The following is a 12,421-nucleotide window of genomic DNA, read 5'->3' on the forward strand; positions in this document are numbered from 1 at the left end:
ACCTGAAAATAGATTTCTTTTATTTATATCTATTAATTATTAGTAGGTTGTGTATTTAATATTTTGATTCTGATAGATTTTTTTTAAATAGACAAAGAACCATACGGTACATCGATGGTAAATGCTTACCGTAACTTGTGGTATTCAAATATTATAAAGTTAAAGTAACAACAATTATTTAAAAGAGATGTAACATGCAAGTTTCTCATTCTTCTTGTGATGAGACAGTTTTTCAAAAAAGTGGTGTGTTAAAAAAATCAGTATGACTATGTAATATTATGTTATCTGTGGTATCACTATGACAAAGTGCTTAAATTTAAGTTTATTTGAATATAGAATTTTCTATTCTGTTCTATTTAAAATTAGTTGAGAAACCTGAGCACCGCTACTACGAGTATGTAGAGGCGTTATGACCTTTCCTATTAGTGACTTACTGACCGTTATTGATATCTACACTTATATTGTGTATACATGTGTTATGTCTCTGAACAAGGCATAATAGAGCTCGGATATAGCTTGGAGGTACAGGCGACCAGCGACCAGTCTATCTATGCACGTTTCTAGTAGCTGTGGTCAAGTTTCCGCACTGACTATTTGTGGTCTCACACATGCTAACGGTAGCGGAATTAAACAAAATAATATAAATCCAAGTAATGAAATGAACTTCTGTAAAATAAATTGAAGGTAAAAGACAGACTGACTCGATTTCGGCCGAAATGTGATCACAATTATTTTAAATAAAAACTTTGTAAATTATTAAGGGTCAATGATAAAAGATTATACTTCTATGCGAGTATGTGTGTCAAACACATAACGTATAGGGTATTGTCTGTAATATTTTTTTACTGATTGAGTGTATTTTTTATGCACAATGTTAGAAAAATATAAGCATTCTGCACTCCTTTTCTAAAGAAATTATAAGTGTGCGAAATTTCATATTCCTTCGTCTCCGAAAGCGGAGTATTCAGTTTTTGCTTTATGTATTAATAATATTAATGTACATACCTTGTCATTCCGGCTTTACATACTTCTGTTACAAGTGGCAATTCACATCTATGATCTGAAACATTTGATCATATTCATGATAAATTATAATATTAGCACTTAATCGATTTACTGATATTTTTTATCGATAACTGACAATTGATAATCAATCTAATCTATTCTAAATAGAACACATATATATGTATATGAAGGTGACATATATAAATTACGTCACAAGTTAACTGTGACAGGGGTGGGAGGGTATAAATTTCATGACTCATTTCGAAAATTTAATAAAAATATATAAGAGAACTCGCTGTCACGCGACTTTGTCCGGGTGGAATAGTGACCTTGGATGAATGACAAATTCATTCAGAAATTTTTATTCCTTATTTTATTTTAAGGGTCAAAGTTTAACAAATATTTGAATATTATACTTATTCACATTTAATCAACAGAATAAAAAATAAATTTCAAGCATCTAGCTTAAAAAAAGACGATACTACCAACTTATAATCTATCCTTTCAACCATTTCTTCGAATTAAAAAGTAGCCTAGTCCTTTCTCAGGGTTTAGACTATTTGCGTACCAAATTTTATTTAAATCCGTTTAGTAGCTTTGGCGTAAAAACGAGACAGACAGACAGATAGAGTTACTTTCGCATTTATAATGTTAGTAATGATCAACACATAATATAATTCAATCATTCGATTTTAACCTGAAATGAAATTTTAATAAAATCATCTAATTCGTGTGATATGATATAATAAAGATATTGTCATATACTGGCCACCAGTCGCTAGTTCGAATATTTTATAATATGAAATATTTCTATTTGACATATGTCCATAATTTTCTATTCTAATAAATTAACTTATGTAAATACACGTATTTTATAAATTGGCGACGATGTCAACTATCGATATAAAAAAATTGAAGAAAACACGAGCCTCGCTACGGGGTTTACTTACAAAATTAGAAAATTATATAACCACTAACGAAACAATCCCTCAAGAAGAAATTCAGTCAAGACTTCAATCGCTTCAAGAAACATTACGAAAACTACAAGAAATTCAACATGATATCGAAACAGAATCACCAGAAGAACAACTTAATGAAGAAATAGAGAACAGATACGACTTTGAAGAGAAATGTACATTTTTAAAGACCAAACTTTTGATACTACAAAACAGAAATCACGTACCCACCGCAGCACCACAGCTATCCCCATCACCTTCGAGCACCAATTCACGTCTAGACAGAAATCCCAAAATGAATTTCCAACCATTTCAAGAAAAAGAAACTTTTAAAAATTTTACGAAAAGATTAACAGTATATTTTTTATTAAACAACATAGAAGACCCTAAAATGAAAGTATATATATTACTATCTGCCTTATCTCCTGAACTTCACGAAAAGTTACACGACCTATGCTCGCCTGAAGATCCGATTAACATGAACTTTATAGAACTTACTCGTATACTAGATGACCACATAGATCCAAAACCGAGTGTATGGGCATTACAACATAAATTTATTACCCGGGTACAAAAACAGGATGAAACAGTAGCAATGTACGCCTCCGAATTAAAGAAATTGTCCAATAACTGTGAATTTAAATGTCAAAGCTGCCATAAACCAACTTTAGAAAGCTTCATATCATTACAATTTATCCGAGGATTGAAGGACAGTGATATAAGAATAAGAATACTACAAGAGCGAGAAACACCACCTTTTACAAGATTGGTACAAATGGCTACATCCATGGAAATGGGAAAATCGGAAAACATACGAATGTCTACAGACGCACACCGATATTCTGACAGCCTCAATAGAATTACAAATATAACAAATAAAAACAATTTCCCTAATACACCACCATCTCAAATACAAAATCGAAGACTACCAATAACAATAAAAGAATTGAAAGGAAAATGCTACCGATGTGGAAAAAATGACCACCAGTCTAAAGAATGTGGTGCCTTAAAATCCGTTTGCATGAAGTGCAATAAAACAGGTCATTTAGCGCGTGTTTGCTTACAAAGAAATACAAATATGAATAAATTAGATGACACTACAAGTAATACGAGTGATGAAAACATGGGAGACATCAATCTCATGAAAAGTGAAATATCAGAAAAATACATGATCCCAATAAAAATTGAGAACAGACCAATCAGTATGGAGTTTGACACTGGAGCAACATTGTCATCAATATCCCTGAAACAATACAAGAAATTGAATATCGGAAACCGAATATTCAAAACTGATATGAAATTAAGAACATACACTGGAGAAATTATTAAACCCTCAGGAGTCACCTACGTCAAATATACATACAAAGATCAGACCTTTAATGGAAAACTATATATAATCAACCAAGATGTTGACGCAATTTTTGGGAGAAGCTGGATGAAAGAACTTACAATAAAATTATCAGATATCAATATAATACGAAATTCAGAACCATCTACGAATCTTGATCAATTATTAGAAGAATATACGAACACTGTATTTAGAACCGACTTAGGAAAAATACCAAATTACCAAGCTCATTTGAATCTCAAGGAAAACATACAACCTATATTTATTAAACCTCGTCGTATACCGTATGCTTTAAAGGAAAAAGTTGATGAAGAGATAGAGCGACTATGTTCAGAAGGAATCATTACTAAAGTGGACCATGCGGAATGGGGTACTCCAATCGTACCAATCGTAAAACCTAACGGCACTATCCGTTTGTGCGCAGACTACAAGGTAACCCTTAACAAATGTATCAAGGATGAACAATACCCAATCCCCATAATAGAAGACATATTCACAGAAATGAATGGAGGGAAATATTTCTGCACCTTAGATATCAAACAAGCCTATCTAAATTTAGAAATGGATGACGAAAGCGCACTTTTACAAACGTTAAGTACACACAAAGGCACTTATAAAGTGAATCGATTGATGTTCGGTGTTAAGGTAGCACCTAGCCTATGGCAAAAATTTATGGATCAATTACTTCAGGGACTAGATGGAGTCAAATGCTTCTTTGATGACATTATTATTCAAGGAACCTCAGAAGATCAACTCCTATCACGTCTGAAACAAGTTCTTCAGAAACTCAAAGAGAGTAACCTGCGCGTCAACAGAGAAAAATGTAACTTTTTTAAGCGAAGTATTAATTACCTAGGACATATAATAGATGAAGATGGACTACATAAAAATAAAGACAAAGTGAAAGCGATTATGAAAACAGAGAGACCGAAAAATGTAAATGAATTAAGAACCTTTCTAGGTATGGCAAATTATTATAACAAATTTATACCAAACTTGGCCTCAATAACAAATCCTCTAAATGAATTACTAAAGAAAGAAAAAGAATTTCAATGGTCCTCAAAATGTGAAACAAGCTTTAATAAAATTAAACAGGAGATATTGAGTGAAAGAGTTCTCATTCATTTCGATCCCAAAAAGCCATTGATAATAGCCACTGACGCATCTCCAACAGGATTAGGCGTTGTTCTATCTCATAAACTAAAGGATGGATCTGAAAGGCCTATCGCATTTGCTTCTAGATCACTTTCAACCAGCGAAAAGAAATATAGTCAAATCGATAAAGAAGCTACAGCCATCTTCTGGGGCATAAAGAAATTTTTTCACTACTGCTACGGTCGGAAATTCACACTGATAACCGACCACAAGCCTCTTACCTCAATCTTTCACCCACACCAAACACTACCAGCCTTAAGCACAATGAGACTATTCCATTACGCACATTTTCTATCAGGATTTGATTATGATGTAGAATACAGACCGGCATCAAAACATTCAAATGCTGATTATTTATCAAGATTTCCAGTGGAATATGTAAAAGAAAATTCTAAAGATCAACACTACACATTCCAACAACAACAAATCAATACGCTTGATGTCCGACCAGAACTTATAGCTAAAGAAACAAAGACAGATGAGGAACTTAAAATATTGTTGGAAGCACTAAAAACAGGTCACTCAGTACGCCAACACGGCTATAACGATAACGAACTTACACTTCAAGATAATTGCATTTTGAAAGGAACCCGAGTCGTAATACCGCACAGTCTACGTAGCCGTGTTCTCGACGAACTACACGCAGGACATGTTGGTATTCTTAAAATGAAATTATTAGCACGCAGTTACATATATTGGAAAAATATAGACACAGATATTGAAAACAAGGTAAAATCTTGCAGAGCATGTCGATTACAACAGAATGAACCACCGAAAGCACCGCTACACCATTGGGAACAACCTACAGAACCCTGGCAACGACTGCATATCGACTTTGCCGGACCTGTACATGGTTACCAACTTTTAGTTGTCGTAGATGCCTTCACAAAGTGGGTTGAAATCTACCCTACTAAAATTACTACAAGTTCGTGGTGTATTGCTAAACTGAAAGAACTGTTCACTACATATGGAATACCACATACATTAGCATCAGATAATGGACGACAATTTATATCTCAAGAATTTGAATATTACCTTTCGAACTGTGGTATAAAACACTCGAAATCAGCTCCCTACCATCCAGCGACTAACGGCCAAGCAGAGCGCTATATACAAACAATAAAAAGGGCGCTACGCGCAATGGAGGGGGAGAGGGGTGACCTTAACGATAAACTTCTGATCATTAAGACACGACTCAGACGTACACCAACCTCGAACGGTCGGACACCATATCAGCTTCTGTTCAATCGAGACGTCAGAACCAAGCTCCATGTTATGTTCCGCACCACACCAGCACTAGCAGTAGCTGAATCGAATAACAGACCACCTGTTAAACAAATATATACAAAAGGTGACCGGGTCCAAGCTAGAAACTACTCTGTATGCGGGCCAAAATGGGAATTTGGCAACATATTGAATAGACTGGGACGATTGCACTACGAAGTACAGACCGACCAGGGAGCTGTGTGGCGCAGGCACGTGGAGCAGCTACTACCGGCCCCAGGAATCCAGAAATAGAATAGAATACTGCAGAATAGCGGCGGAGGACTGTCATATACTGGCCACCAGTCGCTAGTTCGAATATTTTATAATATGAAATATTTCTATTTGACATATGTCCATAATTTTCTATTCTAATAAATTAACTTATGTAAATACACGTATTTTATAGATATTAATAATAATTTTACTTGGAATAGCTAAGTCTAGTTAAATGGCATGAATTGGCATGGGTCGTCGCGGAGCGCCTGTCAGTTAGCAAACAGCAATTTGGAGCAAAAACACTGGAAAGCGGGTTAGGATCTCTCCAGGCGTTTCCTACCGCGAACACTCATGTTGTGAAATGAATTTCCTGCTGAGGTTTTGCCTGAAGCGTACAGCATGAGTTCATTCAAAAAGAACAGGCAAATTATGAGTGGATTCGTACATTGAGGGTTTGGAACATATAATGTCATATGCTAAGTATAATACCTCAAAGAAATGAATAATAAATATTAAACAAATTTCATTTTTTTTATTTTAGATTAAATATGGTTTAAATTGTACTTTACAACAAAGATTGAAGAATTTTTGATGATTTTTAAAAACCTATTTCTTACTTTAAGAAACATATATAAGTTTCTACTTCGGACTAATTTGGAAAGTAAAGAAAGAAGTGGCCTTTTTATTAGGAAGTCAATTTTGAAATGCTATGATTAGGTAACCAAACTTTTACAAATTTAAGTTTGATAATGTTTGCAGTTTCTGAAATAGATGCAATAAGAGAATTGATGGTGCAAATACATTAACTGTATTATTAATAAGTAGTAAATTGGTGTATGAATGTATGTAAGTATGTTTCTACTCACCCAAAGCAACGCTTAGGTTGACACAAAATGTAACAAGTGCAAGAATTATGATGATTTTCGTCATTGTCCCCTCTTCACTGCTTGATCGACAAACAATGAATACCTTCAACAGAAACTAGTTCTATATAGGTGTATTATTAAATTAATTATCGTCTGATATAGAAACCATTAAAGCTAATTAAATTACATTTATTTCTATACTACAATAATAATTTGAGGTTTTAATGAATTTTAATGTTATTTAAATTACTTTTAAGAATACATCTCATCATCATCTGCTTCTTCCTTATCTCATTTATTTGTGGTCGGCGTTATATGTTTTTCTCTTCCATTCATCCCTGTTTGCAGTTATTTTATTATTTACTCCCTTTCTTACCATTCATCTTTCACACAGTCCATCCATCTCTTTTGCGGCCTTCCCTTACCCTTATAACCATCAACATTCATATATAAATATTACCTTCATTTCCACGCATTACATACCCATTAAAAATACTTTTATACATTCATTCTGTTGGTAACTCCAACAAAAATATGTATTAAAACCTTCTTAATTATTTATTTCATAATATTTAAATATAGAACGCTGTGTTCTAATAGTTACGATTGTCATTTGTTTTTTCTGTGCTTCAATATTTTGTTACACCGCTAAATATATCGACATTTTAATAAATATATATAATTACGATTTAATTTACGATTTGGTGTTTTATAATTATTTACAACGAATACATCCACGCAACTCGTTGAGATTCACACACATTCTATTCTATACATTCATCATCAGTTTACAGAACATAAATATTTAATATAGGTATATAAAATATTATCCAAATACAGTAAGTTTTTAATTTTTTTTTTATTTTAAAATAATTTTACTGATTGATATGTTTAACACATAGTACGACATATTAATTAGTAAAATTATTTAATAATTTACCAATTAATTACAAAACTATTTACAATTTTACACCGTTTAAAATTAAATTTAAAAATATTTTTATTGAATAAGTGTTACTATATTGTAGATGATTATTATAAATCGAACACATTTTGTGACCATGACTTTAGTAACAGATATTAAGTTACCTGTGGTAACAGCATCGAAAATCGAAATATCGGGAGCTCTTCAATAATATTCTTATAATCCCGTCAAAATCGGGCCAGCCATTTCAGAGATTAGTCGGAACAAACAGACCGACAGACAGACAAAAATTTTAAAAAGTGGTTTTTTGGTTGATGTACCGTATTTATATTCATATTGGATGGAGTAAAAAACGATTACTTCAATATTACAAACAGACACTCCAATTTTATTTATATGTATACATGTAAAATTAATATACTTAATTATTATTTTACTTAATACAGCTTTTGTGTGTCTGTGTGTTTATACACATTTACATTGTTTTCATTGTGTATTTTATGTTATATATGTACTTATGTGTGCTTATATATGATGTTAATATTGCACGATATGTTTAGAATTGGGACACTAGACTAATAAATAAGAGCGAGTGGAACTTATTGATAACCTTACCGTACATACGATCGACATCTTTAGTACTAGTAGTTTCCCAGGTTCGATTTCGGCTGGACCAATCTTGATCATGGAGTATTTTCAACCGACTTAGGAAAAGGAGATTCTTAATTCGCATGTATTTTTTATGTCAGTTATTTTAGAACTTTTTTCTTTGTATATACTGATTTTCATGATTTTTTTGATTTAAAAACTGATGCATTTAATGAGAAAATGTTAATTCAAAATTATAAAAGGATACTTCAGTTTTATTTGTTTATATACATACATCTGCATAATTTACACAACGCCATCGAGTCCCTCAGTAAGCAGAGCTTGTGTTATGGGTATTAGATATAAATACATAGATATATTTTTTATACACCCATACCAACAAAACATCATACTCATAAATATAAATGTTCGCGCCGTGCGAGGAATTGAACACGCGACCATCGGAGGTAAAGCGGTGTGTTATTCTGCTAGACCACCGAGGCCGCCTAATCTTACTAATATTACAGATAACATAATATTACATACTAATATTATAAACACGAAAGTTTGTGAGATTGGATGGATATAAGATAAGATTGTTATCCTCTCACGCAAAAACTACTGAACAGATTTTAATGAAACTTTACAGTAATATAGTTTATACAACAGAATAACACATAGACAATTTTACAAATTTACAAAGATATTATGTACATTAGGCGAAATATTATGTTGAATGTCAAATAAAAGTTATGCAGACAAAGTTACGCGGGTCAGCTAGTATAATATAATAATATTTATTTAAATTGAATAATGATTTATTTATTTGTAATATATAGTATTGCGAATCAATATTTCTTAACACTACATTGCAACAGATACAGAGTTTATATAAACTTGTGTTTGATCGAGAAGCACTTTAGTTTGAGAGATAACTATGGTGGGAACAATGCAGAAATTATTGTTAATATTTCTACTTGTATCATTTTCTGTTAATATTTTATCATTAGGTAAGTACATACTATTATCTATTATGCATTAATTTATAAAAAACTAAGATAATATTTATAAAGATTAAATAAGCTTGATTTCATAACTATTTAGAGTAATTATAATCTGTGGAAATAAATAAAATTTAAGTATCTGTTTGTTGTGTCTTACACCAAAAATTAATAATCTGTATATTAATACAGGAAGCAAAAACAATGTACTCCTTTTTATGAAATTTCGCACACTTATAGTTTATATAGAGGAGTATAACAGAACGCTAATATATGTTTTTTTTAATTCTGCGTATTCACTAATTACAATATTTTTAAATTAATTATGGTCATATTACGACCATTGGGCGACCACTAGTTAAAATCCAAAATTGGAAATTTTTCTGTCTGTCTGTTTGTTCTTGCTAATCTCTGAAACAGCTGGGCCGATTTGGAAACTTTCACTCGCAGATACCTAATGTCATAAGGAGTAACTTAGATTACTTTTATTTTAGATATGCTATTATATTAATTGTACGCAGACGAAGGCGCGGGTAATAGCTAGTCTATAAAAATATATACTTCTTTATATAATATAAAACAAAGTCACTGTCGTTGTCTGTAGACTTATATCTTTTAAGTTACGCAAGGATTTTAACGCAGTTTTCAGTAATAGAAAAGTGATTCAAGAGAAATTGGTCATTTACTGTCAGTCCGCCCGTAAGCTTGTTTACATAAAAGAAATGCTATTTAATTCCAGATCCTATATGTAAGCTGCCGTTGGAAACTGGAATTTGCAGAGCGGAATTTTACAGGCAAGTCATCTTTATATGTAAAAATGTGTCACGTTGTTGGCCAGCGATGGGCTCCTAAACTACTGAAACGATTGCAAATTTGATTTGCACATTGTGTGCAATTTGATCCAACTTGAAAGACAGGATAGCTTATATCTCAATTTATAGTCGCAATATTATTTTATTCAAGAACCTTAGCCACAGCAACGCGTGGCCGGGTCTGCTAGTAGATAATAATTCTTCAATGTATTTTTCTCCCCTAACTGTGATCTGTATTGCTTACGGTTTTTTTGTTGATGATAATGAAATGGTGCACCCGCCTGCGCTAACGGTTTACGCTGGCGTGGCACCAGTGGAGGATGATAAGATGAGGTCAGGTCAGTTAGCCCATCGTAACAAATTCACCAAGAATTTATCACGATGGTTTCCAGGGGGAACTGCGTGGAGGCCTACCTGACATGGTGCATTGCTAGCAATAAGATCATCAGTCCACATTACTACCAATACCCTTTCCTCCTATATTGCTTACGATTACTGCCTTCCACATTGCTATTGAGTAAAAACAATATATGTACTGGATATTGAGTTTACACCCATTCGGTGGTCTAGCGGTTTAGCACTTCGTCTTACTTCCAATGGCCGGGGGTTCGATTCCTCGCACAGCACAAACATTTGTATTCATGAGTATGTTTGTTTGTATCGGTCTGGGTGTTTATATATAATTATAATGTAGAAAACATTCTACTTTATAATTATACTATTATGTATCGATTACTGTGTATCTCGTAGGTACATTACATGTAACATGTAGGTACATTACGTGTAACATGTAGGTACCTAATATTCCCTTATTTGTTGTTATTGTTACACCGGTAACATAGTACCGTATAGTTACTGTAGTTATCTAGTTATTCTATAGTTCGGTATTATATAGTCTATAGTAATCTAGTTATTATATTATAGTTCTAATAATGTCTTTGTTGTTTCAGATTTGGTTATGATGCTAAATTGAAGGAATGTAGACAATTTTTGTATGGAGGATGTCGCGGTAATGAAAATAATTTCAAAACTTTTGAAGCCTGTCAAGCAGTTTGCCAGTAAACTGTACACATTAGTTTAGACCCTATGATTAACATACTATATGTACAGGACATACTACAGCACTATCTACACCCAAACCAAGCACACGAATAGTCAGACTCATGGAGAAAGCTTTTTCTTTTTTTATTGTTATTATTTTTAAATAACCCTGAACAATTAACACAGCGCAGATGCCACGGTAAGAAGAGCTTGTTATGGCTACTAGACAACTGATATAAATACATAGATATGTTTTTTGTAAATACATACATAATATACTTATAAAAAACTCAGATCGATACAAACAGTCATAATCAGGCCCAAGCCCCGGCATGTTTGGGGGACGGCAAATTCGAACTTGGCAGATGAACTCAAATTTATTACGCATTTTGACAATTTCACCATGTACAAACGGATGTCAATTAAATGCATTTGAAAATGAAGATATAACTCAAAAATGGTGGAGGGCAAGGGGGGAGGGGGAGCGGGGGACTGTTAGGGGGCGGCATTTTACAGTTTTTGCCCCGCCTCAAAAAAATGAAGATCTGGGGCTAGCCGTGAGCGTTGCTATTCAGTTATCTAAAACATGTGATACAGAAATATACGATTTGTATGTTCCGTTATTACGGTATTATTATACGAAAGAAGAGAAAGGATAAAATAAAAGGTTCCCAGAAATTTGTTTGTTTGATTTCAATATGAAAATATAAGACGCAATGTAAATTCATTTATTGTTAAAATCCAACGTGCTTCCCATGGAACCGAGTGGATTTTGCATCAATCGTTGTACATAAATATACACAGACTTGTCTATGGCATAACTTTTTAATTGTCTATTTTCAATATAATTGTCATTGATTCTTTAGTAGTGTAACGATGACAGTTCACGTACTTATATTAAATATATACCTAATCTAAAATAATTAATTTTTATTATTTATATTGTCTTATACATATAAAATAGTGTACACACAAAGTTGTGTTACAAACAGACTAATTATATAATATTATTATTTTGAATCTGTATTTAGTTTTGGCGGGAATGGTTATGACAACTGTCAGAGACTTGATGAGACTAACTGCGTGTGATGTTCTTTAGACTTCATAAGATGAATAATTAAAAAAACTAACAATATAGATGTAATAATATACAGCTATAATTGCTACCTCCTGGGACATCCTTTGTTTTTTGACATGTAGTCAAAATTCAACGTGCTTCCTATGGAACCGAGTGGATTTAGT

At 32.8% G+C, this 12,421-nt stretch overlaps 2 protein-coding genes across 2 annotated transcripts; both read left to right on the plus strand.

Annotated features, from left to right (window-relative positions):
* The first annotated feature begins 1,852 nt into the window (after positions 1-1,852).
* LOC131852219 (uncharacterized protein K02A2.6-like) lies at positions 1,853-5,982 on the plus strand. Its single transcript, XM_059202860.1, has one exon. The coding sequence runs from the start codon at positions 1,894-1,896 to the stop codon at positions 5,980-5,982; it is 4,089 nt and encodes a 1,362-aa protein (XP_059058843.1). The 5' UTR covers positions 1,853-1,893.
* Positions 5,983-9,224: 3,242 nt separating this feature from the next.
* Positions 9,225-11,369, plus strand: LOC131852228 (inducible serine protease inhibitor 2-like). Its single transcript, XM_059202874.1, has 3 exons — positions 9,225-9,335; positions 10,066-10,120; positions 11,089-11,369. Exons 1-3 carry the CDS (start codon positions 9,263-9,265, stop codon positions 11,198-11,200), a joined length of 240 nt encoding a protein of 79 aa, XP_059058857.1. The 5' UTR covers positions 9,225-9,262; the 3' UTR covers positions 11,201-11,369.
* The last annotated feature ends 1,052 nt before the right edge of the window (positions 11,370-12,421 follow it).

This window comes from Achroia grisella, unplaced genomic scaffold (genome assembly GCF_030625045.1).
Source record: "Achroia grisella isolate CSIRO2021 unplaced genomic scaffold, CSIRO_AGI_Agris_v1 utg841, whole genome shotgun sequence".
Lineage (NCBI taxonomy): Eukaryota > Metazoa > Arthropoda > Insecta > Lepidoptera > Pyralidae > Achroia > Achroia grisella.

Coding starts and splice junctions, on each gene's coding strand:
- LOC131852228 (XM_059202874.1), top strand. CDS start 9,263: ATGGTGGGAACAATGCAGAAATTATTGTTAATATTTCTACTTGTATCA. Junction 9,336..10,065: donor TGTTAATATTTTATCATTAG/GTAAGTACATAC, acceptor ATTTAATTCCAG/ATCCTATATGTAAGCTGCCG. Junction 10,121..11,088: donor TGCAGAGCGGAATTTTACAG/GCAAGTCATCTT, acceptor TTGTTGTTTCAG/ATTTGGTTATGATGCTAAAT.
- LOC131852219 (XM_059202860.1), top strand. CDS start 1,894: ATGTCAACTATCGATATAAAAAAATTGAAGAAAACACGAGCCTCGCTA.